We start from the raw sequence: 25,571 nt of genomic DNA on the forward strand, positions 1-25,571 counted from the left end.
TCACCTCTGTCTTAAAAAGGAAACAAGACTGGAAGCAACAGACTACAGAGCTCTACAGTTCACAAACACAATCACATTTCATCTTCAAACACTATACCTGGTGCAAACTCTGGCTTGGGAACAAAGTTGCCTTTTCCTTAGGATTTACAGGAACCTGAAATTCCAGCCTGAGATTTATGCAGTAGAAGGATGCTCAAGGTTCAGCTCCAGCAGAATAGAAACTGAACTGCAAAGAGCAGCTGCAATATTGCTGAACACAGACCACGGGCAGAAAGCACCACTGCCCCACATCAAGTACAGAGTATTTCATGCTTGGGGCTCACACCTACTGGTAGGATAAACAGGCTGAATCCTGCTGGAAGCATCACAAGTCCCAGCTATTGGAAAGTCCAGCTAGAGACAGACCAAGTCATTCTCAGCTCCAGGCATTCCACTTGATGCACAGAGTACCCTGGTGTGCCAGCCAAGTGTGGAAGTGCTGGTTCAGTAGCTTTATATGAGGAAGCTGCACCACCTGCTGTCTGCTCAGGAGCCAGTTACCAGAACTTCATCAAAGATGATCACTAATAACAAAAGTTTATTTCTTCAGAACTGCTTTTTTTTGCAGGACACGCTCTTGATTAAAGTGACCAAGAAAGAGTTCATATCTGGAAACTATGAGGCAAGATTACAGAGACAGTCTAGTCAAAATGGTTCAGATCTCAAACAGAATATGAGGAGTTCCCTTTAATACCCAGCTCCTATCAGGAGAAAGATAACAGTTTTCCCTTGGGGAAGCTCTCTCAATTTACTTCCACTCAAAAAACTACAAAAGGTAGCACTGAACAAACCTTTCAAAGAGGCGAAAATTCTGTCATGCAAAAAAATCAGCCACCTGCCCAACATCACTTGATGTTTAGCAGAAAGAAAAAAAGACACATCATAAATCCTGTTCTATCCCCATTTCCTGGACAAGGCTGAAGCACCAACTGATCCAACCCAATGCGGCAAAGAGGGAAGATTCTTACAAAAGCCACAATACTAAAAGCCTTCCTAGGATACAGTGCATGAAGGCAGACAAGTCAGTATGCTCTCTTGGCTGGCATAAATATGAGAGGTTGAAGGAAACTCTAGTTCTAGAGATTGATGATCCTGTTCATGGGCAAGTGTTTCATGCGCCAAGCCTCAAAAATAATTTGGCATGCAGTAGCAAGGTCAGAGTAGCTCTAAAAGGAAAGGAGCTCAGAAGACAAATGACCTCTGACTGATGAAGTATAGGTACACAGTGCACAGACAAAAGGGAATGAGAAAAAGAATTTATTTAAAAACCAAAAATTTCCCCCCTCAAAAACACAAATACTTTCTGATAAGCTTATTGCTCAAGTTAGGCCTCCTGTGACACTGCTTTCTCTCCCCTTGGCCTGTAGCACCAGAACTACTCAATACCCATCACCCCTCCAACCAACATCATTTGGCAGATTCAATTGGTCCCAAGTATCAGCATTTCTCTCCTTACTGTGCACACGAACATACAGGTCACCAGGCACAAAGGGTCCTTCTCACTGGGACAACTCTATAGCTTTATAGTCATCTGTTCCCACCAGCATGGAAGTTCCTACTTTGTAGAAACATAAAAAAAAAGGGGGGGAGAAGGTATATCTACCTTCTCTTTTGAAGCCACAGCCTAAACAACAGTAAAGTCATCCCTGAAGTACTCAGCCTGCAGTCTAGACATGCCCATGCTCATTCTACAGCTCATGGTCTACACTCTCAGTATTCAGCCTTCAGGATCCCCTAACAGACTTCCTGTAGCATTTCTGTGTCTCATGGGCCATTCTACATTCACTGAACCAGGGCTTGTCTTCAAAGTTCCTATGGGAGGGATTTTGCCCATTTCTTGTGCAGCATCTACAGATCCACTCTGAAGCAGAGCAGTGGAATTCTCTCACTAGGCCCTGGCTCTCCTTTGGGTGGTCACAGAGACTTCTGGACCTTCCTCTTTGTTAGTTGTCAGGCAGGTTTGGCAGGAACAGAGCAGGGGGCTTTGTGCTTCATGTTCAGTCATTGTTGTGGGGTTTCAACATCCTCTTCCTGCTCCTCCCCATGTTCTGTGTGGTGCAGCAGCAGCTCCATGTCAGGGTCAGAGCTGGTCTCTTTGTGTTGCTCCAGTGTTTTGTCACCTGCATGCAGACAGCCAGTTTAGTGACAAACTTGCAGTATGCACCAAACCTGGCGCTGGCAAGGAGCTGAAACTAGACACAGCTCCCAGTGAAGCCACGAGAAAGCCTACAAAGAAACACAAAGTGATTTAAAACGAACACCTTTGGAATTCATGGCTTTGAGAATGACATGAAGGGAGATTCCCGACAGACAGACAGCAAAGCCCAGCCAGTTCAAGAGACTGAGGCGGTCTCCCAGCAAATGTGTGGCGAGGAATAAAATGCAGATTTCCTGTGGAAACAAAAAACATGACAAGTGGCAGGGCAGGACCTGAGGAGATATGCCCAAGATGTTTTACAGCTCAAACACAGATCAAGATGCTAGGCTGCTGAATTTCCATCAGCACATTCTTTCATGCGCACAGAGTTCTAAAAACAGTTTCTAGGAACAAACAATCTGTCAAACTGGCATGTGGGATTTTTAGTCATCTGACTGCATAGCTTGGTTACAGAGGAATGTTGCAACTTCTGGATCAGACAGATTTCACATGTTAAAGTTCAGCTCAAAAGTATGTGTGCTGGACTCCTAAGAGAAAAGGAGGATGTGCCAAACTAGGTTACTCAAACCAGGTAGCTCAAACCAGTGGTTTGTTTACATACAGGTCTGATGCAGAAGCTTGTCCTTGTTACCCCTCCTTCCTTCTGCACCATCTGTTGCTCATAAGGCCACATGTTTTAGTCTATCCCACATCCCAACAAACTTTGGTCATTAATGGTATTTTTTATAGAACAGTCACTAGTCTCTGGCCCTTTGCTGCCAGGGCCTTCACTGCAGAGACTGCAAGGCAAAGCATCAAGCTCCTGTGCAAGCAGAACAAAAATAACAATGATTTCTAAGGATCTAAGGGAAGTTCCCACCACATAAGGCTCAACAGGGATGACTCAGTATTTGCCTTCCAGCATTAGCACAGGAACCATGCCTTACCTTAAAAATGCCAGCAATGGAAAGGGTGAGGCTAGATGTTCTGGAAACCAAGAGGAACTCAGAAAAGCCTAGACCAAAGGCAAGAATTCCACCCAAGAACAGCTTCCCTACCAGAGAGAACAGCATTCCTGCTTCATGGAAACGGAAGAGCTTCTCTGATATGGACAAAGGCAGGCCTAGGAACAAGACAGTGAGTAGCAGAATATCTTTCCCAACTCCCAGGATTCCTCTCAGCAAAGATGGATGGGGTGGGCTGCTCACATCCCAATATCAAGAGGATGTGGAGCCAGCTCTTCATAGCTGTTACTTCCACAAGTGTGGAAGGCTACTATTCCTATGCACTCTTTAAGGATCTGCCAGCACAAGGTAATTCCAGGTCTCTAACTACTTTGTAAAGTTCATAGCTGTTCACTTATCTAAATGAATCATCTCAAATACCAAACTGCTAAGCAATCTCCCCAACCACTCTATAAAGCTATCCCTGCTTTCTCTAATTAACTCACGCACCCTCAAACACCGCAAAGAGTGGGAAGAGCCCCAGGAACATGAGCGGCTGCAGGTGAAACATGATATCAATGGGATTCTGGAGCCCTGAAAGAGGAGAATCAATAACAGACCAGGTAGCAACAACTCAGGGAATAACATAGCTCCTAGAGCCTTTATTAGCACCATTCCTAGACATATACCTTCTTTGTGATGCCCACACCTGTGCTGCAGCAGACACCAAGCCACAGTCATTACCCATCAACAGGTAACCTCTGACCCAGGTTTCAAACACCTTCCCTTACAGGAAAGGGTTTGTTTCTGCAGCAAGGGCTACCACCTCCTTATCCCCCTCCCCATTGCCAGCACCATCATCCCCTTTCCTAGCACCCTACCTACCTAGTTCTGCCTTCTGCATAAGTATCTGTGTGAGAGTCCAGCGAATGCCCCCAAGGAAAGAGGCACAGAGCACCAGGATGAACCCCTGTGGGTTGAACTGTGTGGACTTGTAGGTGAACATGAAGAGTCCCCCAGCGATGAGCAGAACCACCAGCAGCAATGTCACCCTCTGCATGAGAGCAAACACAACACACACAGACACCTCCTTCCTTTCAGATTTATCCTCACAATTGTGTTATCCCTCTACTTACATGTTTCTTGTACATGTACTATTTCCCTGGGCCTGACCTTCTCCCTAAAGCATTGTGTGGCACCCTTACCATTTCCTCCAGCTTGAAGAGCAGTGAAAAAAGCAGGATGAAGAGAATAGCAGAAGATTTGGTCATCGTGTAGCTGTAAGGACCAAAATACACCGTCAGTCCCCTCCAATGTAGTCCTTACCCATCAAAGTGCTATTAGAAACCAAACACCCACTTCTACATTGCTACCACCAATCTATCACAGACCCTCCATGCAGACCTATTTAAGAAACAGAGCCTGACAAAGCACTTTTCAAACCCCACTAGAGGTTCCCAGGGAAGGTGGTGTTTGTACTCACAGGGAGACAGTGACGTACAGGAAGCTCCAGTTACTCAGCCCAATATCCAAGGAAGTTGACAGAGCTAAAGAATCAATGAAAAAATCCTGAAGTTAACTGTCTTGCACTACCTAAAAAAACCCACCACAAAACCCTGCTACTTGACCACAAATATAGAGAGCAGAGCAGAACTAGGCAAAAAAAAGTTTTCCTCGTGTTACCTCTTCAGTATGAACATAGCCCAGATATTATCAGCTATTTATGTTTCTCAGTCTTGCCACCTGTGATTTGCATTGGGCTCAGCACAGCACTCACTGAAAGTGTACTATGAAAAAGCCAAAAATAACTCTTGCCCTCCCTGTGACTGAAAGCCATGGCAGACTTGCTTAAAGTCTTTTCTGAATGTATCAGAACATGGTAACTGCTAAGTCTGAGGGCCACTGCAAGAAGCCTGAAGAAGTAACAATGCTCAGTACACACCACTTCTGTTACAGTCTATTCTCCCTTGACTGTAAGTATTTCCTATCACAGGAAACAGTTTCACTGATCCAGGGGCAGGCTATGCAGAAAGGTAATATTGCTGCAGGTGTGGAGAAAGCATTTTTCAAGAAACCATGGGGCATGTTATATAAGATATTGCAAACCTTGCCAGAGATCTTAGACCAGATGCTGTTCTGTGGGAGCCAACATAAAATATAGCCAAAGAACTGCAGAAGTAGTTACAGCTCTGTGCTCTGAGTAGGAGCTTCACTCCTTGGTCTCAGCTACAGTTCTGTGTGCCACGTATGATGAACTTCTCTATCAAGCTCCACCCTGAGAAAGCTGCTGAAATAACATAAATGCATGGCTTGATATCAATGTTAAAGAGAAAATACTACTTGCAGAAACAACTTACTGAAGTGCTGTATAAGATTCTCATTGCTTGTTCTCACGTGCCAGTGGCTCCTTCAGAAAGATACGTTCTGTGTGACCTCTTCCTATTCTAACACTTCTTTGTAATGAGCAATGGAAGTAGCAGGTCTCAAGCTAAAGCTCCAAGTAGCACCTACACCTGCCCCACACCTGGCAGGGAAACACAGGGTCCAGAGTGATGGATGCACTCCCTGGCTCCCCTTGTCCCAGGGGACTGGACCAGCCCAGCCCAACAAGCCCAGAAGCAGTCAGAGAGCCATAGGCACCACCAAGCAGCCGCTTAGAATATGCTGAGTTGGAAGGGACCCATCAGGATCAGAGTCCAACTCCTGGCCTTGTGCAGCACACCCCAGGAGTCACATCATGTGTCTGAGAGCGGAGTCCAAACACTTTTTGAACTCAGACAGGCTTGGTACTGTAACCACTTCCCTGGGGAGCCTGTTCAGTGCTCAGCCACCGTCTAGGTGAAAAGCCTTTTGCTGATATCCAACCTAAACCTTCCCCGACTCAGCTCTGTGCTGTTTGCCCGAGTCCTGTCACCAGTCACACGAGTGAAGAGCTTGGTACCTGCCTCTCCACTTCCCTGCATGAGGATGTTCAAGACCACAAGGGTCTCCCTTCGGTCTCTGCTTCTCCAGGCAGAACAAACTCAGTACTCTCATCGCTCCTCACATGACTTCCCCTCCAGACCTTTCGCCATCCTCATGGCCCTCCAATGGACGCTCTCCAAGAGCTTTCTCATATTGTAGTGCCCAAAACTTACCGCCCCGGCCCCTCTCCCTCCCCTGCCCCCCCGTCCGTACCTGCGGGGGCGGCCCGGCGGAGACAGTCGGCCCAGGACAGCGCTGCCCGCGGCCGCCCGGAGCGGCACCGCGCCAGGGCACGGGCGAGCGCCGCCAGCACGAAGATGAGCAGCAGGTGCAGCAGCGTGACGAGCAGCGGGAACGGGAAGCTCTGCGGGACCGACACCGCTGTCACCGCCGCTGTCACCGCCGCCCCTGCCGCGCGCCGCCCGCCCCGCCACCCCGCACCTTCATCAGCCACTTGTTGTAGAAGGTGATGCCGATGGAGAAGCCGTAGTAGAGCAGCACCAGCGGCGCCGCCAGCGCCGCCCGCCCCAGGGCCGCGCCGCCCGCCCCCGCTGCCATCGCGCCGGCACCGCGCCGGCGAGGGAGCGGGAGCAGGAGGAGAGCGGGGACGGGAGGATGCGGGATGCGGTGCGGGGCCGCGGCGGCGGGACAGGGCAGGGGGAAGCCGCGCTGCCGAGCGGGCCCGTATCGACGGGGGCAGCGAGGCCGCCGGTGACGTTGCCGGGCTGGGCGGGGGGATGAGACGGTGACCGAGCGGGGCGGGCGCGCATCGGTGACGCTCCGCGCAGGGCGGAAAGAGGCGGAGGCGGCGGCGGCTCGGAGCGCTACTGGTTATTATTGAACCGATACAAAAGGCGGGCGGCGCCCTCGGGCCGGCGCGGCAGCGGGTGGCGGTGCCAGTCCCGGTCCCGGTGCTGCCCGGACGGCCCGAGCGGCTCCGGGCGGTGCCGGCGGTGCCAACGCGGTGCCTCAACCGTAGTGGTACACAAAGTCGTAGCTGCTCGGCTCCTTGGGGATCGGCGGCGGCGCTTCGGGGATCTGGATGTTCTCCAAGTCCAGGAGCCTCAGCTTCATTTCCATGCTCAGCAGCGTGTCCAGGTCGCTCTTGGTCAGCTCGCTGGACATGTCCTTCCCCAAGAGAGCGTTAAGCCCATCGATCCAGATACAGTACTGTGAAAAACAAAGGGTAATTCACAACACTGGGCATAAGTGAGAGGTTATGCTGAATCTTTCCATCCATGCAACAATGAGAGATGCTACTATACAGCTGCAAAATAGGAAACACTGGTGGGAAAACAAAACCCATATCCAACCCCAAAACTGTGCCCACAGGACTTCCAACTGAAGTTACAAGCCTAGAGGCAAGTGTGACTCATGGTTCTAGGAAAGGGCCAAGAGTTTCTATTGTTGCATACAAAAGAAAAGTAAACCTATTTTAGGCATCACAGGAGGAAAGAAAGTAGTAGTGCAGATTAAGGGGAATTAATGTGGGATTCTTTTTTTTCTTTTTAAATGAAAAAGATAACTACAAAAAATATTCACAGTAAGCATTGCCAACATATTCTAAGAATGAACCTGGTGGGGGCACCCTCTTCAAGTCTTTAATGAGAACCACGTGATCCTTTCTAATCTCTGAAGTTAGCTGCTATGTGTTCTACTGCTTGACCACTATGTTTCTTACCTCATATTTGTTAGGTGCAATGAAGTTCAGGGTCTCATCAGGATCGTATAATATGGAGAAGGCCAATTCTAACACTTCCTGAATGGAAAAGAATCTTTTACCCATCAGCTGAAGAAAACATCACAGCATGTTCTACCTGCCAGCTGGAGGGCCTTGCTGCAGTTCAGTACACTTTCCTGTATCAGTGAGCAAGTCTGAATAGACTACAGCACAACCACACCATGCTCAAAGCTCCCAGCAGTCACAAAGGAATACTAGGACAAGGCCCAGATAGGAGATGGGGTTGTCAACAACACACCTGCAGCATGGGAGGCCATTTGCTCCTGTTCTTGCTTTCACAGACTTCAACACTACAGCATTAGATACTAACGACAGGCAAAAATGGAGCACTTGCCTTGTTCTGTTTCAGTGCACTTTTCTCCTTCATGTGTGGACAATCCTTCCCTGTGACAATGGCTTTGATGTCTGCAACTGGAACTAACAGTGAAAAAGTAAAACTCCCAAACAAGCAATCCTAACCAGGAAAAGACAGAACTTTGTTTTGTCTTTGCAACTGAGCATTGTTTGTTTTTTTGGCTCGCTACTGCAGTTTTCCAAAACACATTACCAGCAACACATCCTGATAGTTAGCTGTTAAAAAAGAAATACCAAGCAATTCCGAGACTGGATGAATTTGGGAAGGACCAAAAGTTGCTATTGCCTCAGTCAGGGTTTTCTTAGCCACAGCTCTTTCATCTTTATCTAGGATTACACTCAGCCTCTAGATAGCAGAGCACAGAACAGTGCCCAGCCTGGAAACGGAACTTACTTTTTTCCTGTAGAGATTCAAAGGTCACTTCACCCTGGGCATTATCTTCCAGATCTCCATAATGGAGCACTTTGTGATTCAGAGCCAGGCGACAATACCAGAACCTTTCTGGAACACACACCAGGTAGAGCAAGCTGAGTAAGATCATTCACATGAAGTCTTACAGCCACTACATTAGAGCCTCTCCACCCAATCCATCTGCTCCCCCAGTTCCTCAGCACAGCTTGTTCATGAGGGATTCTTAGAAATGCACATCTGTGCCACCCCAAACTACTGGCTGATATGGATAGCCTAGGTAACTAGCCTTTCTTTCTAGCAACATGTCTGCTGACAGAATAATTCATTAGATCTTATATCCTACAGTTCTTCACATGAAAAAGGCAGCAGATGCTGTTCCCTTACCTTGTCTTCTGCGATTTCCAATTTTTCGAAAGCTACTTCCCTCACAAAGCCTGTTCAGGCGCTGTTGCTTTATCAGCTCCAAGATCTCTGGTTGGATTTTCTCTCTCAGCTCCCTGGCAATCAAATATGGAAGAGTAAGAAGAAAACAGGTAATGGCAGGCACAGAAGGCAGTGTTTTTGTTGGGCACATACACAATAGGAGGGGACTGGAAGTCATCTTGGCTCATTCTCTCAGACTGGCGTAGCCGCAGAATCTCTGAATAGCTCAGGCTGCGAAGTTTGCTCTTGAACTGGTCCAAGGAGTTTGGTTTAGAGGGGAGAGCCCGTGTGATCTGTTCCCTCACAACCTGCATAACCTAAAGAGGTGGGGAAAGGAAAAAGCAAGTCACATTCTTGCTGCTTAATGGCAACAGTAAACCAGGGCATAGCTCAGTGGCAGCAAAGAACTGACATGGGATAACTGGGGCCAGGAGTATCAATGTACTAGTGACTTTGAAGATCCAGAAGAACCAAGAATGACCTCAGGTCATACCATATAAAAGTTAGGCCATCCTCCCTTACAGCCCACATCAATGCCCTGTCAGACCTTCTGTGCCCTACTTGTTAATGAATTGTACAGGCAGAATGAACCTGTGCTGATCTGCAAAAGATTTTACAAAAAAACCTCTTCTCCACCCTGACCTTATTAAAATCTTCTGCTGTTGCTCTCATTTCCTTCCAGGTCTTGTTCAACAGCTGGATACAGATGGCAAATAGCTCCTCAAATGCACGGTCATGGGTGAAAAACATGGGGTGATAGTCATTCCGGCCTTCATTGGCTTCAGAAAGAAACAAACCACAATCATGTGAGTATATTGTACAAAAAGTACTAAGGGTAACTAAAATTCACTACAGTGACAGACATCTGATGGTGTACAATAGTACTTACTCCAGGAGATTACTGTTCAGTACTTGATCTCCCCATAAACAGTTTATTGGGAACAGCAACTATCCCACGCTTTACCATGCAAATCTCTGTGACTCATGTGCCCTTTTCATCCTAGTACCCCAAAATAATTGCCTGCAATGTTCCCCGCTTTCCTCTGGCAGAATTTCTTACAGTGGTTTATTTTCTCAGTATGCTGTTTTGAGACTGTGAGAGCTAATAAATTTTTCTCAAGTTCATGATGGTTTCTAGAGTATTTTTTTTTCTACAGCACCCTGCTGATGCTTCAGGAAGTAGAAGCTTTCTGCTTCTGTCAGTTTTTCAGGTGAACCAGAGCACACACACCAAATTTGTTACTTTGTTTCAACACTGGGACACCAACAAGCTGCCCCTGTCCCTACAGGACAGAAGTGAGGTGAGGTTCAAATGCTTGTGAATACTGGTCAGCCTGCAAGCTACTTCGAGAAGCATCAGCCCAGCAACATGTAAAGCTGGGAAATAAATGGTACTTACGGAGTTCCCCAACCTGTAAGATCTCACAAAGCATCCTGGTGAGTTCAATGGCACTGCGCCCAAAGGGACACTCGTGTTTATCTTCTCGACTGCTGTTCTCCAGAACAATCTACAAGAAGAAGGCCCCACACACACTAAGAAGAGCTGCTGAGATATTGGCATCTGCAAAAGGCAGCAGCTTCACTCACCCTGATATAGGTGTCCTGATGAAATTTGGCCAAGTAGAGCATGTTGTCCAATGCCAACATCCCTGGAGGAGTCTGAGTAAAATCCATGGCTGGATTGATGTGATTCTGTGAAAAGTGTGTAGAAAGAATCAAAACAAATTAGCCCAAAGAAATTGTGTGAGAACATTTTCTGAATGAATTTTACAACTGCTTGTCCATTAAGCACTCCCTCACATCTATCCAAGAGGTAACCCTGGATGATAATGCAATCTAAACTTTCTAGAAGAGTGGCCAATTCCAAGTTCTTCATAGACCAGGGGCATATGGTAAGTAAATATCTCCAGAGAATGTGCCTAATGAACCCTGGCATTTAACCAATCAGCAAGTCATAATTATCTTCCCTGGGAGTCTGAGTGTAGCTGAATTTCTAAACTCAAGATCAAGAAGTTTGGTAAAGCAAACAGCTATTTCTGTTCCTTATTTGCCCACAACTCCAATGGAGATTGCTTAGATTGCCTGCACATGGTTTACAGTCAGCACTCTCAAGATGCATACAGTGAATCCCAGCATCTTGTAGTCCTTGGTGTACATGGCTTTGCGTTTCTCTGTTCCACTGCCAGGGACGCTGTTGCTGTCGGACTCTGCATCGAATGCAATTCTTCTCAACTCAAATATGATGTCTCTTTGTGCCTGAAGGACAGAAGGCAGGGAAATGGCAACATGATCAATCAGTAGGGCAGCATTTTCAAATAATGCACAGTCCTACCTCTCTCCTCAGAGCTCACATGAATAGAGAGATGCCAGAGGTCATTAATAGCAATTAATTTCAAAATTGCAAGTTTCAGTACACTGGGTAATGCAAAATATTTGCGTGCATCTTTCTGTAACTACCCCAAGTTTGACTAAAGGCAATTTCTAGGCATTCGGATAATGCTAAGGGATTTCTCACTAGAGACAGCAATACATCTAATAACCCAGTAACAGACATCTTAAAAATGCCCAGTTTCCTCATATACTGTGAAGAGATGGATAAAATGATGTACCCTCCATAGAGGTGGAGTCATCAGTTTGACAGCTGGCACCACACACTGGTCAAGAAAGGAGTATATGGCTTCCAGTGACCACTTACATAAAAGTCCCACAGCATGCAGCAGGATAGTCATGGGCTTATCCTGATCTCAGAGACTACAGTGTGAGGGGTGGTTTTGAAGTTATATGCACAATCTGCTGCAAATTATATAGAGCTAAGGAGCTCAGGAATAAAGTCCCTTGTACACCCTATTCTATCAGACTTTACTTAGCTCTAGTAGTGACCTGATCATTGGGATCCATCTTGGTCATCATTCTCTCTTCCAGGAGATTAAAGGTCAGGACCTGTAGCACATACAGCTGATGTGCCATTTCTGTTTTAATGGGGCGGTTTCCTCTAATCACATGCTGCAAAATAAAAGATAGGGTGGAAATGATGAGAATACAAATAAACACTTAGGTATTAGGTCTAGGCATATACCAGGCTGCATGCACATCTCTCTACATGAAGATTCAGCTGTTTAACCTCCATGTTCCACCAGAAGCATAATGATAATGCTCTGGCCAGCAGAAAATAGCCCCCTGATAGCTCTCTTTGGAACAAGTGGCTCCAGTTTCACCTTTGAAAGAGTCACTCTTCAGGAAGTGCCCTGAGGGCAGCTGAATTTACACTATGCATAAATGAAACCTCTGTTAAGGGAACTTTAGGAAGCATGGTGTTATTCCAGACATACTTACATTCAGGATTATAGACCTCAGGTGCTTCTGGGCAAATGCATTAGCCATTTCCTGTTGTGGAATTTAGAGATGAAATAACATGAGTGAAATATAAAAAAAGGCCGACATTGTGCAGAAAGGAGAGAATGAAAGAAGCCTATGGATTGGAGGTAGCACTGGCACAAAACAAAGTGTTTTTACTACAGACTGTCAATTTAGCATGGCATCTCACCACAAAGCAAGCATCAGGTTGTGATGCAAAGGTCATCTCTTACCATGGCACAAGTCAGAGATGGCTCCCCTACAAAACATTAATGTGGAGAAAGGCACTAATGTGGTCAAAGCAGAGAAGCAAATTTAGCTTAACGCTGAACATCTAATGGTACTTGAATATCAGGAGATATGGCAGCAGGGAGAATACTGTGGGTTGCCCAGGAAAAATCTGTCATCTACAAGGGGTTCCTCCAATTAGCATTTCACAGCTTTCTACACCGAGGTATACACCCAGGATAACAAGGGCTAGAGGATGTAGGTTTCACATCTCCTCCCTCTCAAATACTCTCGCTCTGAAATTTACATTTCCTTTGTCTCGGTTCCTAAGGAGATGTTCAGAAGTCAGTTTAAGGACAATTTACAGAAGCATTTATTTCAGTTTACAAAAATACAGGGTAGTAATTTTCATGCTTACAGGAAAGCTTCCACTTTCCTTCTTTACTGCACGGCTTCCTTCCCCAGGTGAGGAGGGTTTCCCAGCCATGGAGTAATGATGACAAACAGTCACAACAGATGCAAGATGCCTTCAGTTCCAGCACCAATTACACATGCACCTGCAAAAACCTAACCTGTGCTTTCCTTGTAAATTGTGAAGATGCACTTTCTAACATAGCAGTGATCTCATTACACCTGCAAGGAGAGTGGCACAAGTGCTAATGTCACAAGGGAACATTATCACGAGTTTGCTGCTACAAGCAAAATCTTTGGTACAAAAAATCTGTTGGGCATTGTATTACCTGGAAGAGGGCCAAAAGATCTGACAGTTTGAGATCTCTTCACATTTCTGTGCAGTGCAGATTGAGAGCTGGGAGCAGATGTGGAGTCTCAGACAATTGCACTCAATCAGATGTACATTCTGAGCAATCCAAGACTGTTCCAACTGCTCCTATCAACTCTGCTCTTGACAGACTAAAAAGTCTGGTCAAATGTGTGCAGTAACCTTGTTTCAAGTACCTATTATCATTTTTGATGCAGACAAAACCCTCCTAAGCCAAGACAGTGATACACTGATTGACAGCCAAGCCGTAATGGCTGCAAGTTCAGCAGCATTTGTGTGACAACCAAAGTGAGTCAGAGCTTGAGTGGAAGGTATCTATGAAGTATCTAGATGAAGTACAAGAGCTTTCAGAGATAACACACTGCCCTCTGAGTCATTATTTTTTACTACAATTTGTGAGAGATAGTACTGAGAACAGGACAAGGCCTGCTGCTGGGATTTGTTCATGTGACACAAGGAATCCTTACTCTGAAGAAATTAGTTTGTACATGGGATGAAGTAACAGGTAACTGAAGCAGATAAAAAGTGGGAAAGACAAAGACAATTAAACAATTCTAAACAGCATAGAAAGAAGCATGAGCACACACACAGTCTAATCACTGCTAATGGGTCTATGTTCTGCTGAGAGTTCAACAGGGTTCACTTGGCTGCCTGGCATGGTCAAAGATCATTTATACTGGAAGAGATGTTCTGAGATCACCTAGTCTGAGTACCCTGGTTCAAGCAACATCAGACAGACCAGGTTGCCCTGGACCACGTCCAGTCAGGATTTTAATATTTTCACTGATAGAGACTCCATAACGTCTCTGGGTAACCTGTTCCAGTGTTTGATCACTCTAATACTAATTTTGTGTGTTTATGTGGGTGTGTTCACATGGAATTTTCTGGGGTTTAAGCTGTGCCCATTGCCCCTTCCCTTGTCAGCAGGCACTATTGAGAGGAGTCAGTGTTGTCCTTTATTCCCTTCCATCAGATATCTACAGACATAAGACCTCCCTGAGCCTTCTCTTCTTGAGGCTGAGCAATCCCAAATCTCTCAGGCTCTATTCATATGAAAGATACTCCAGTTTCTTAAGCAACTTCATGGCCCTATGTGGCCCTGTGGATTGCATTCAGAAAAAAAAAGTGAAAGATCCCTTGGAATTTTGTTTGCTATGAAATTTAGTATCTTTGGGGAATTACCAATGGAGGAGTATGATTTTTCTTATTTTCAAGCATATCCAATAATTTTAGAAATTATGTAACATTTATTGAGACAGGAGCTTGCCCTCTGAAGACACTGCATCCTTGGCAAAAATGGAACATTCTCTGTGCCACCCAGAAAATCTGAAAAATATAGCAGAATCTCAAGATACAGAAGGTTCCAAATCAACCTCTTAACAAGAGTGGTGATTTCCATGGAGATAGCACGGGACAAAAATCATTCTTATATTACAATTCCCATGAGGGAGAAGTCACAGATCAGTCAGAATTCATGCTCTAGCCCCTACTAAGAGCACCAAGTTTTGTGACTGCTATTCACAAACAGCTCTATCTTTAGAAAGACACAGCTGGATATGAAACTGACATTGAGATTTGGAGTATAAACTCATGTTGCAGTAAGTTTAAGGAGACTCAGATTGCTAAAGAACTGTTTCCAGTTTTACAATTGGTTCACCTGATCAGTCCTGTTTATCAGTCAGTTTATCACCCACCTGAACAATTACCAGTTTCCTTTTACAATCACCTGTACAATCTTGTGTTCACAGTAAGTCTTTCAAGGCTTCTCTTGCTACTGATTTTTTCCCCACCACAGTGTGAGTGCATTCCCAGGAGTCCTCCCACCGTTCTCCCTAGGCTCATACCCTTTCTGAAGCCAGTGTGCATCATCCCTGGGATACAAGGAGGCATAACTGGAGAAAAGCTAACATGCCTACAGCTCCGCATGACCAGCCCCCAGACTTGAGTTACTTACAGTGATGGGCAGGTCTAGTGGGTTAAGCAGCTTGTCCTGCTGGCAGAAAGCAAAAAAAGGCACAAAGAGAAGCAGACAGGATTTAGCTCAGAGTCCAGAAATAAGGCACAAACAAGGCACTAGAGAAGAAAGACTCAACACAGCAAAGCTACACAATACACACATAAGCACATCTTGCACATAGCTGAGATCTTGGGATTTTCCTCAGAACAGGACAGGTCTTTCATTTCTCACATTTGCCAGTAGGAATATCCCCCTTTTGGGGGGAAGGAGGAGGTGTGTTGCTTGTTTAGAAGTACATACAAACCCAAGGACTCTACCCATCCTACCTTTCCCATACAAAATTAATTTTCTTAAAGAATTTTCCCATGCTGTCTGGAGGATTACTTTCTGTTTTCTCAAGGTCTTCCAGAATCCTTTCTGAGCGTTCCCTAAATATAGATGTGTGCTCCAGGACACATTATTAATGGGATGGTACTTTTTCTCCAGCGTTGCCAGACTGAAATAGCCACATAAGTTCTTGGCAAGGTCTGAGGTCTACCTTGCCCAGACAATATGATTTCTGAGGCATAAAGTAAACAGCCAGCAACCATTATTCAGGTTTAAAGTCAAAAGGCAAGAACAAACCTGTCTCTTGTCCTCAGGTGCTTTCAGGAAGAGGGCATTGATCAGGGCAATGGCATATGTCTGAATCTCTTGGTTTGAGCTGCAGAAACAAAGGGAGGATTGTAAGAGAACAGACAGTACAGAACATTACAGCTTGTTGCTTTGCCTGCACCATGAGAACACTGACTACAGCTGTCTTGCATTTCAACAAACAAGCAGGACTCATCTAATCTATGTTCATGATATCCAACTCTTCATAAGGCTTGCAGAAAGCTGACAGAAATTTCTGACTGATTGATCCATTATCCAGCAGACAGAGCAGACTGCAGCACAGCACCACCACAGATTGCTTCCAGTGTTGGAACTACCTCTGTAAAAACCAGTTATACTACAGTCTGTTACACAGATACAGCTTGAAACTTGCACAGAGCACATAATTTTTGTCCCCTGCGCCACTGGAAGCCACCAAATGCAAATGGAACTAAGGGGAAAGCACACCCCTCTTGATGGCATTGCCTTCCAACCTCAATAATCTGGCTTAACCCACACTTCTTATTTTTACTGATGAGCTTCTTCAGATAAAGGGTCCTTTTTCTCCTTCCAGATCACACACAGCATATATTTTCACTTGTGATGTTCAAAATATCACAAAAATAAGCATAAGTGCTTCCAGAACACACAATCTATTTTTCTTGGATCTTACTTTTTTTTTAAATCCATTAGACATCTTAAAGTTCAAGTAAGGTGTCATATTGGTAATACTTAAAAAACACAATCTTTACGTGTTTCAAATTGAAAAGGAGGTGTTTTTAAATTAAAAAGTATTCATAAAATTGATAGAAGTCACATTATTGCTGGGTGGACACTCACACTTGCAGATGGGAAATGAGCTGCCCCACAGTGATCTCTTCTGCAATCTTCTGGTACAGAGTCTGACTGTTGAGCACCATGCTCTCCAGGATGGCCAGGGACCGCTGGAGGATGGACACATCCACCATGGGCTGGCTCACATACCCTGCAATCTACAAACACATGAACAAGCAGAGTCATTTTGCTCTTCCTGGAAGCTGTGTTAAATCATTAAAAGAAATTGTATCCACTCACCCACTCCACCCAAACTCACCTGTTTGATGAAGGTTATTGAGACCATGTCCCAGGAGACAATACCATGGTCCATGAGCTCCAAGAAGGCAGTCAGGGTGAAAGCCAACATTTCACTGTAACTGAGAAAATGAAGAATGTGGTTACAAGAGAACTGGTAGCAAGAAAAATGCCTGTTCAAGCTGAGTAAGATGCGTAAGGGAAAAATGCCACAACTTTCTAATAAAACATGCTACAACTTGGCACCTGGGGGAGCAATAAAGCATATGGATTTATGCAGACAATTTTACTGTTTTGTAGAAATACATTGTAGAAAAACATTTTATTTTTTCCTTATTACAAGGACAGATTAAAAATAGCAACAATAAGTCCTTAGTCCTGCCAACAGAGACTTGCAACCACCTGGATCAGCACTTGGCCACTCAAAGGAACAAACATGTTTTAACATCAAAAAACGAAGAAAAATGATTTGTCCTTCTCTAAGTATTGGGACCTGACTTGAAATAAAATGAAAGCATGGCATGAATTGTGGAAAATTTAATACATAACCACAAGAAAAAAGGTAAAAACTGCAAAAAATGCCGAAAAACATATTAGTTGCTAATATATGAGAAGACTTATAAATGTTATGACAGTAAGTTATCAAGATGTTAAAAGTACTTTATTTGAAACTTAACAAGTACAGTAGAAAAGCCAATGAATTATTTGTGTGAAAGTTCACTGTGAATGTGCTTGAGAAAACTTCCAGATCAGACTCTGGGTTAGTATTTTTTTGTCTCAAGAGAGGTATCTTCAAATCTGTCATTTGAACATCACTATTCTGTAACAAGCCATTAATATGAAAAACAGATCTCTGGGAGAAGAAGATATTCACTGAAGAATCCAAGAGGAACCATGGTAAAACTAAATACTGTCAAACTACTTACTCTGCTCTGCAGGAAGTGGCAAATATAGTGCCAATTTTAGAGAGGACACAGAAGAAATCTGAAGGACATATCAGGCATTTAGGTATTTGTAACCAGAAAGGTGGTGTAAACTGTAATAAAAGAATACTAGCACCCATGGCAAAGCTGTTGGAATTGGAGGATCTTCAAGGTTCCTTCCTACCCAAACCATTCTATGATTCTATAAATACCTACTACAGAAGAATTGCTACAGTTTTTGCAGAGGGAAGTTAAGTTTCACATCTATCTGGGTACTGTGTTTATGTGGCAAGGTTTTGGCAGCAGGGGACAGCAGGGCAGCCCCTGTGAAGAGAGGCTGAGGCTGTCCCATGCCAGACACAGCTGGTGCCAGGCAGTTCCATGATGAACCCTCCACCGGCCAAAGCTGTCCCCTTTTGCCTCATGAGGTCTAGCAAAGGACTAGAAAGACTTTGAATAGTTCAACTTTGATATGAGGTTAGTTGCTTTATGCCACGTCAGCAAGAAAAATTAACCCCTTATTTGAGGCCCCCTGTTTCAGAGTCCTGGAGCACAGGAAACTTACTGGGACAGAAGCTTGGTCCCGCTCTCCACAAGCCGTGTCAGCACTGTAATCCCTTCCATGTTGATGAACTCTGTGGCAAAGGTCACGTCTGCTGAAAGTTTGGCCAGTTCCTTCATGGCATCCAGTCGGGCTTCCATGCTGTGTGACTGGATCCTCTCCATCAGCTGGCGAGCTGCCCTAGACTGTCAGGAAAGAGGGATGATGCCAGTTACAGACCAGTTACCTGCAGCCTGAGTTCTGCCAGCATCAGCATTCTGTCAGAAGCCCATGGATGGGCAGAGAGAGCAGAGCCAGGGTAGAGAGAGACCAGCAAAGACAAATTCAGTAGTAGCAGTCAGCAAGTCTAAGATAGACTTAAAAAAGACTGCACTCAGCAAAAGTTACGGCCAAGCAGGAGGTGAGTAAAATACTATTTTACGTATTAGAGCAAATGCTTGTTTTTCTTCTTCATGATTAGGGATGGATTATAGAACTATGGAGCAACATCATCAAAAATATACAATATTAAAAAAAAGTCTTAGATTCAAAGAGAAGCACGAGCACATTTTGTAGATCCATAACACATTCTGTAAGATCTCTAAGACACAGATCAATGATATCGTCTCAACTCCCTCTTGCCCAAGTAACTTCTTCCAGTTCTACTCACTCTCAGTTCTACGCATTGACACGCAAAAAAAAAGTTTAGGAATTTAAAAAAAACAGAAGTTGCAGCAAGTCTGCAAAACACAACTGTCGAGGTCACAATAGCATAAATTCAGCAGGAACCACCCCCTCTGCATCAAAGTTACCTCTATTTTAATTTTCTGCGTTAAGTCACTGGAAATGTTGCTTTCTGACTGAGCATGCTAAGTGCAGTCATACTGAGAATGCATTTTCCAAGTACTTCACAACATCCTAATCTAGGAGATGCACTAAAACTGTAGACTGGATTTATTTACAGATAGTCCTGTAAAAGGGCAGAGCATCCAAATGAAAGGCAAGCACCACAGCCAGGATGGAAAAGAAAGAGTGTGTGCCTCATAGTGCAGTATGGCCCAAAACAAGGGGCATTCCCCTGCAATTTGGAGAGAAGGAAAAAGCAAAGGCAAGAGGCAGGAAACAGCTTTTCATCCATGGATAGCTACTGAGGATGAAGGAAGTGATGAAGCATTTACCGGGGAGACTGCCAGCTGTAGGATAGTTCCATTCTTGATGTCACAGCGAGTCTGAAAGAAAACACAAATTTTAAACTGGGGGAAAGAATGCAACTGGATCTACAGTGCACAACTGTATACACAAGCAATGGAGTTCTTATATCAAACAACTCTACTGAGGGTACTGGTATTGAGTCCCTGAGTCCTCACTCCTATGGGCATGCAAAGAGAGAAGTGCAAGGCTCCCCTGTTGAATGACACCATTCAAGTCTGAGTCTCTCCGCGAGCAGAGATGTTGCCCCTCAAGGATTAGTGCCAGTATTTTTCCATGCCACTAGTCCAAGACAGTCTGCACTTTCCCCCTGGGATATCAGCAAACTGCTGCCTCTCACACTGACCTGCTCTGTGATGTACAGCTGGGGACCATCAGCATACCGCAGGGTGTAATATTCAGGGTTTGGCAGGGACCATCTGGTAGAGGAAGAAGAAGAATACATTAGTGTCTTTCTCCTCCTTCTTCTGGCTCTGAATTAGGAAATGGATACCAGAAGGATGCAAAAGAACTTTCAAGCAAAGCTTTAGCAGGGGAAATTGAGCCTCCCAAAGAGGAGAGAAAGCACCTTCCTCTTGAGGGGAATATGAGAATCCAGACTACTTTAAATCAACTCTGTGGAACATCTGAAGAGGCCTACAGTTGAAGAACAGCAGAATGGGCCAATCCTCAGCAAAAATGACCCTGGGGCATATGCACACACTTAGAAGTAGAAGAAACACAGAAGGCCCCCATTTTCCATGAGATCTGCTTCTTCATGATTTAAACCCCAGCCCACTCCATGGCCAAAACTGGCAGCCGGCAGCATGGACTGTGCTAGTAACACATTAACAAGGAGCGGAGACTTTCCACAGTACCCCAGCAAGATTTGTCAGCAGGACAGGCTTTCTCCACAAGGAATCCCACAGAACTACTCACCCATCACAGACCTCCTTGATGATGGATGCAAGAGGCCTTTTCTAGAACAGAAAGAGAGTCCTCAGTAGCCACATTCCTCTCAACCAGAAAGGAATACTGCCCATTTCTATGTTTCCCACATTCCAGTATCAACACTGTAGTGCCTTTCCTCCCCCATCTGGTCACCACGTCTCACCTGATCTATTTCCAGCAGCTGGGCATTGGCACCTGGCCACTCAACAGCCACTTTCACAATGTCTGAAGGTGGTGGCATTGCTCCAGACTCCTCCAAGTGCCTTTACAATAGCATACACCTCCACACCTGTTAAGAAAAAGGATAGTGAGCATCTCTCTCAAAACTATTTCACTTGTTACTCTGAATCTGACACCAAGGTTCAAAACACTAGATGAAACACTAGCTCAGCATTATGGTTTCCTGGCCCTGATAGGGACAAAGCATCCACTGTAGCAGAGATGAAGGCCTCACACTAAAACACAACAATGTGAAATGCTATGTCCAACCTTATCACCCAAGGAATAGTTCTGAGAGCTTGTCAGGGTACTCATAAGGAGGGTCACTGATCAGCAGAGCCCCATCTACCACTCAGTGTCCGTACTGTCAGGTCAGTTTATTGGAGTAGCAAAGCATTATCTTCCCAGGCTTATCTGCTGTCTGTACATGAGAACAGGAACAAACTGTCCAGTAACCTCCACCCCATGGGCTGAACAACGGGAGGTCACACAAAGGAAGACTGCTCATAAGAGGGTTCAATTCAATTAGTGTTTCAAAGAAGCCTTCACAGCTCACAGAGGTGGGCTAATTTATAAGCACAGAGCGGATGGTGTCCTATGGAAACACTGTCTCCAAAGCCCAAGAGCATGTCTTATCACAAATTTCCTCTCAAATGTTGATTATCAGTGCTCTATTCTCTCATTCCAAGACAGACAATTTACTCTTTTCTGACAGAGACATGTTAACTTGCAGCAAATATGTTCTCAGGAGAGCTCTAACCCTAAATGTATACAGAGCTGCTGGTGCTATTTTCACATCCCTTGCAATCAGTATTTAGACTCTACTCATTCCTTTCACACTCATTATGAAGCAGCTCATCTTCTATTGTCCAAAGCAAACTATAAATTCAGGCAGTAAAGCATAAGGAACCCAGAACCAGATTTACACCTCGTTGCAAGCAAAGCACTTAGGAATCTGCACAAAGATGGGAAAGCTTTGAACTCAGACATATTTAGAAGACTAAAGCCCCCTATTCAGCACTTATTATTGGAGTTAGTATCCATAGCAAGCCTACTCACACCAGCCTCTTCAGTCTCTTTTTTCAGGCTCTTCACAAGTCAGCAGTCAATACCTGGTATTTCTAAGGACAGGGTAAGTCTTCCAAGCATACCACACTGCAAGTCAGGAGAGTCCCTCCTGATCCAAAAAGGCATTTTCTAACATTCAAGCAGAGTGTAATAAAGAGATAAGGCAGAACCAAGAAAGCCTGCTGAACCAATGTACTCCACAACAGCAGCCAGAAGAAGTCAGAGCTTACACAACCCTGTTGTCTTGCGAAAAGACAGATGAACCCAACAGAAACATGAATCAGTCTTCCTTACTTCCTTTTCCCTGAACTACACACATAATAAAATAAAATAAAAATAATTTAGACTGTCAAATGTCTTTTGCAGGAATAGCTCCACTAAATCTTTAAGTATACATCAGCACTTACTGGCATACAATCAGTAGCACTGTACATACTCCCCAAAGTGCTCAATTTGTAGGACACCTCCATGTACTAAACCTACAAACAGGCAGTTCCCAAAAGGTGTGTGATTTCCACTCACTGTTCTCCACTAGGCAATTAAACCCTATGATGGCCTAAACCTGAAAGCCGGAGAACCCTTAGTCCTATTCAGAAGCACATACACACCACCTCTAATAGCCAGAGTGGCTTATAATAACTGAATAGCTAATTACTCCTCCCATGAGTGAGCCAGTTTGCAATTAGAAAAATTCTAAATCTGTTCAGTGTTCAAGGCACTACAAATACACAGTGAAGAGACAAGGCTCAGAGATTACTTCCTGAAGTAGTAAGAACTGAATTTGCAACTTTTTAAACTAATACACCCATGAGTAATTAGCATCTAATTACCACTTCTCCCTTCAGCCTCTTGCAGTACACAGTCTTTTATTTGCACTGCAACTGACATTGCAAAGTGCCACTGAAGAGTACAAGGGAATATAGTATTTCATATGCCAAAACAAAGACACCCAGATTACTAGAGGTAATAGCTTTGCAAATCTCTAACTTGTCTTTTTCCATTCAAAGACCACGCCTCATTCAGAGAGAGGAAGTGCCTATTAAAACAGAAACACTGATAATGTGGGAAATTCTGCAGAAATCATAGAATATTTAGGCTGGAAAATACCCTTAAGAGTATCAAGTTCAACCATAACCCCAACACTGCTGAGTGCACCACTAAAACGTGCCCAAATGCCACAAAAATGTCCTGTTTCATCAAAAAAGTACTGCAGAGGCTGGCCCAGAGCTCCTAGGGGCCATGAACTCTACCTGCAGCTCCCCTGATATCATTACCACTGAAAACAGGGACCAACCAAGCTGTGTTGCACTACCTTGATATCTTAAAAAAAAAGCCTCTCAGCTGCATACCAACTCAAAGTAAATCACCATGATATTTAAGACTATTTCTGCCCCAAATTTCTTCCATAAATGAGCACCCATTCATGACTGGCAACCATGTTCCCTATTACCATCAGTATTCAAGGCACAGCAAATACATGGTGAAAGAAACAGAGCTTAAAGACTGTTTCACTGCACAGCAGCACCACAAAACAGACACCACAGATATCTCTACCACAGCAGAGATTTGAAGACCAAAAGGAATTGGCTAAGCAGAACCCAGAGAAGGAAGAATTAAAAATTAAAAAAGGTAGAAAACTCTTCAAACACTCTGGGTCAAACAGTCCTCTGAAGGACCTACATAGATCAGTGGCTCAGCAGAAGCAGCTTTCCAGAAGAGAAAAATGAAGAGTGGACTATGAATGCAAAGGGTACTTCAGGTCAGCCTCTGAGCACCAGGTTGCCTGCCAAAAGCATGCTATGAAAAGATTTCACTGCATGTCTGCAGACAAGAGCTGTCAGATGTTCAGTTTTACAATGGCTATTTTGCAGTGCAATAGCCAAAGAGCTGATAAAATGACTTCAGAATCTCTTGTGAAGAAGCACAGGCTGTGATTTTGCATAATTGTGATGATCAGTTACTTATGGGTCTCTCACAGCACATCCTTCATAACAGCATGTAAACAATTCCCACAGTTTTATATAGGGAGACAGCAGTCAAGCTGAAATCCATCAAAATGAATTCACTCTGCTTCTGCAGAGTGAGCTCTGTCATACAAAGCAGTGGTGCAGGGGTAGCTGCAGGGCAAGAAATCAGCACAACCACTCAAAACACACTATTCAGGAGACTTCTGAGAAGCTGCAAGCTAAAACAACTGGAGTATTTTAAGCAGAATTTCCCTATTCACAAATTCAATCTTCTTTTCATTACAGATAGAGAACAAAGTGTGCTGCACACAGAATGAAAATGAGGAGGATGAAAGAACATTCCCTGAAAAAGAAAAGCTGCCTGGTAGAAACCCACAGTCAACAAGTGAATAGCTGCAGCTTCTGAAACTTGTAGATGCAACAAGACACCCCAGTGAGATCTCAGAAAGTCACCAGATGGTGTCAACAGGCCAAGGAAAAGGTGGAAGTGACGTTGGCAGAGGGACTAACTTAGGACAGGTGTGCAGAGAAGGCACCTTCTTGGCCAAGCAGCATGAAAGGGTAGTAGGCAGCAGAGTCCAACCCAAGGGCCACACAGTTTTCAATGCCACCTCATGTAACAAGCAGTAAGAAACATCCTTCACCAGAGTAACCAAAGGGCTCTGATTCCATTTCGGGAACACTCCTCCAAAGGCCTTCCCTGGCTGCACTCTGCCTGTAAAACACTTAAGCCTACATGCTCTGGTCATGCTCATTCCAACACAGCTTGACACAGGCCACCTCTTGGCAAAGACAGAAACTGATAGCATGGTGCAAAAAGAGAACTGCTTTTTTACATTATTTTTAATCAGTCATGTGAGCTGAAAGCTGACAGCAAGTCAGCTACTCCTGAAGCTCGGGCCAAAACTCGATTTAAGGTGCTGAGCAAGTTTTTTTTCTGCCAAGCGCTGTCCGTGCTGTGCCTCAGGCCCCGAGGGAGCGGCCGACTCGCCCTCCGGGGGTAACCGGAGCTGCGGGGACGGGCGGGAGACCCACGGCCGGAGTGTGGGCAGGGCGGTGGAGGCTGCAGGGGCTGGGAAGGCGGCAGACCCGCGGTCTGAGGCGCGGCACCGACGGTTGCGGCTCCCCATCCGCACCCGCATCCCCATCCCATCCCCATCCCACCCGCACCCGCATCCCGCCCCCGCCAGCGGCCGCTCCGCGCTCCGGCCGCCCCGGCGAGGCGCTGCCGGCACCGGCACCGCCCATGGGCGCGTCATGTGCCCGCCGCGCTGCCATGGAGACCACGGAGAACAGGGAGAATAGAGAGAACGGGGAGAACATGGAGACCCGAGCCCGCCTGCCCGCCCGCAGCGGCACGACCCGCCACCCCAGCGGACCCCCCCGTCGGCAGCCTCATCAGTTCCTCTAACCGAGTGTCCCTTGTCCCTCCTCCGCCTCCGGGGCCGCCGCGGGAGGGCTCACGGCAGCTCCCCGTGCCCACCGCGCCCCGCCTGTGGCAGCGGCTGCGAGCGCCGGGACCGGCCGTGCCGCGGCTCATGCAGGGCCGGCGCGGGGCTCTGGGGCGGCGGCGCGGCCGCGCTCGGCTCCCTCCGCCCCGAGAGCGGGGCCGCGGAGCTCCGCGCAGCCCCCGCCCCGTCGGATCCGTCCCGCCCCGGGAAGCGCGTTCGCGGCGC

At 45.6% G+C, this 25,571-nt stretch overlaps 2 protein-coding genes across 5 annotated transcripts; both read right to left on the minus strand.

Annotated features, from left to right (window-relative positions):
* Positions 1-1,280: 1,280 nt before the first annotated feature.
* On the minus strand, positions 1,281-6,821 carry SLC35C2 (solute carrier family 35 member C2). 3 transcript variants are annotated; one of them, XM_071573167.1, is made up of 9 exons: positions 6,526-6,821; positions 6,298-6,448; positions 4,604-4,667; positions 4,326-4,398; positions 4,006-4,174; positions 3,631-3,714; positions 3,235-3,299; positions 2,299-2,430; positions 1,281-2,159 (listed from the first exon to the last, which is right to left on the minus strand). In XM_071573167.1, exons 1-9 carry the CDS (start codon positions 6,640-6,642, stop codon positions 2,037-2,039), a joined length of 978 nt encoding a protein of 325 aa, XP_071429268.1. In that variant the 5' UTR covers positions 6,643-6,821; the 3' UTR covers positions 1,281-2,036. The 3 variants fall into 3 exon arrangements, with proteins under 3 accessions (XP_071429268.1, XP_071429265.1, XP_071429267.1); XM_071573164.1 differs by having other exon boundaries at positions 2,301-2,430; positions 3,124-3,299; positions 6,526-6,812; XM_071573166.1 differs by lacking the exon at positions 3,631-3,714 and having other exon boundaries at positions 3,124-3,299; positions 6,526-6,818.
* Positions 6,822-6,900: 79 nt separating this feature from the next.
* On the minus strand, positions 6,901-25,561 carry ELMO2 (engulfment and cell motility 2). 2 transcript variants are annotated; one of them, XM_071573162.1, is made up of 22 exons: positions 25,308-25,561; positions 20,805-20,930; positions 20,630-20,670; positions 20,058-20,130; positions 19,681-19,731; positions 18,527-18,708; positions 17,061-17,160; positions 16,808-16,959; positions 15,959-16,037; positions 15,332-15,367; positions 12,348-12,398; positions 11,895-12,017; positions 11,136-11,270; positions 10,602-10,706; positions 10,414-10,522; positions 9,657-9,793; positions 9,168-9,331; positions 8,976-9,088; positions 8,574-8,681; positions 8,160-8,242; positions 7,766-7,843; positions 6,901-7,254 (listed from the first exon to the last, which is right to left on the minus strand). In XM_071573162.1, the coding sequence occupies exons 2-22, from the start codon at positions 20,880-20,882 to the stop codon at positions 7,054-7,056; spliced, it is 2,199 nt and encodes a 732-aa protein (XP_071429263.1). In that variant the 5' UTR covers positions 20,883-20,930; positions 25,308-25,561; the 3' UTR covers positions 6,901-7,053. The 2 variants fall into 2 exon arrangements, with proteins under 2 accessions (XP_071429263.1, XP_071429264.1); XM_071573163.1 differs by lacking the exon at positions 15,332-15,367.
* Positions 25,562-25,571: the final 10 nt, after the last annotated feature.

The sequence above is a fragment of the Pithys albifrons genome, chromosome 18 (genome assembly GCF_047495875.1).
Source record: "Pithys albifrons albifrons isolate INPA30051 chromosome 18, PitAlb_v1, whole genome shotgun sequence".
NCBI classification, from domain to species: domain Eukaryota; kingdom Metazoa; phylum Chordata; class Aves; order Passeriformes; family Thamnophilidae; genus Pithys; species Pithys albifrons.

Bases quoted from the DNA above. Each gene is read 5' to 3' on its own strand.
- SLC35C2 (XM_071573164.1), bottom strand. From the start codon at position 6,642: ATGGCAGCGGGGGCGGGCGGCGCGGCCCTGGGGCGGGCGGCGCTGGCG. The intron at 4,175-4,325 runs GTAAGGGTGCCA...GCTCTCATGCAG, and splicing joins TCTTCAAGCTGGAGGAAATG to AGGGTGACATTGCTGCTGGT. The intron at 2,160-2,300 runs GTGTTCGTTTTA...GTCTGCATGCAG, and splicing joins CAAAGCCATGAATTCCAAAG to GTGACAAAACACTGGAGCAA.
- ELMO2 (XM_071573162.1), bottom strand. From the start codon at position 20,882: ATGCCACCACCTTCAGACATTGTGAAAGTGGCTGTTGAGTGGCCAGGT. The intron at 9,794-10,413 runs GTAAGTACCATT...TTCTTTCTGAAG, and splicing joins CTTACAGGTTGGGGAACTCC to CCAATGAAGGCCGGAATGAC. The intron at 8,682-8,975 runs GTAAGGGAACAG...TGTGTGTTCCAG, and splicing joins TGGAAATCGCAGAAGACAAG to AAAGGTTCTGGTATTGTCGC.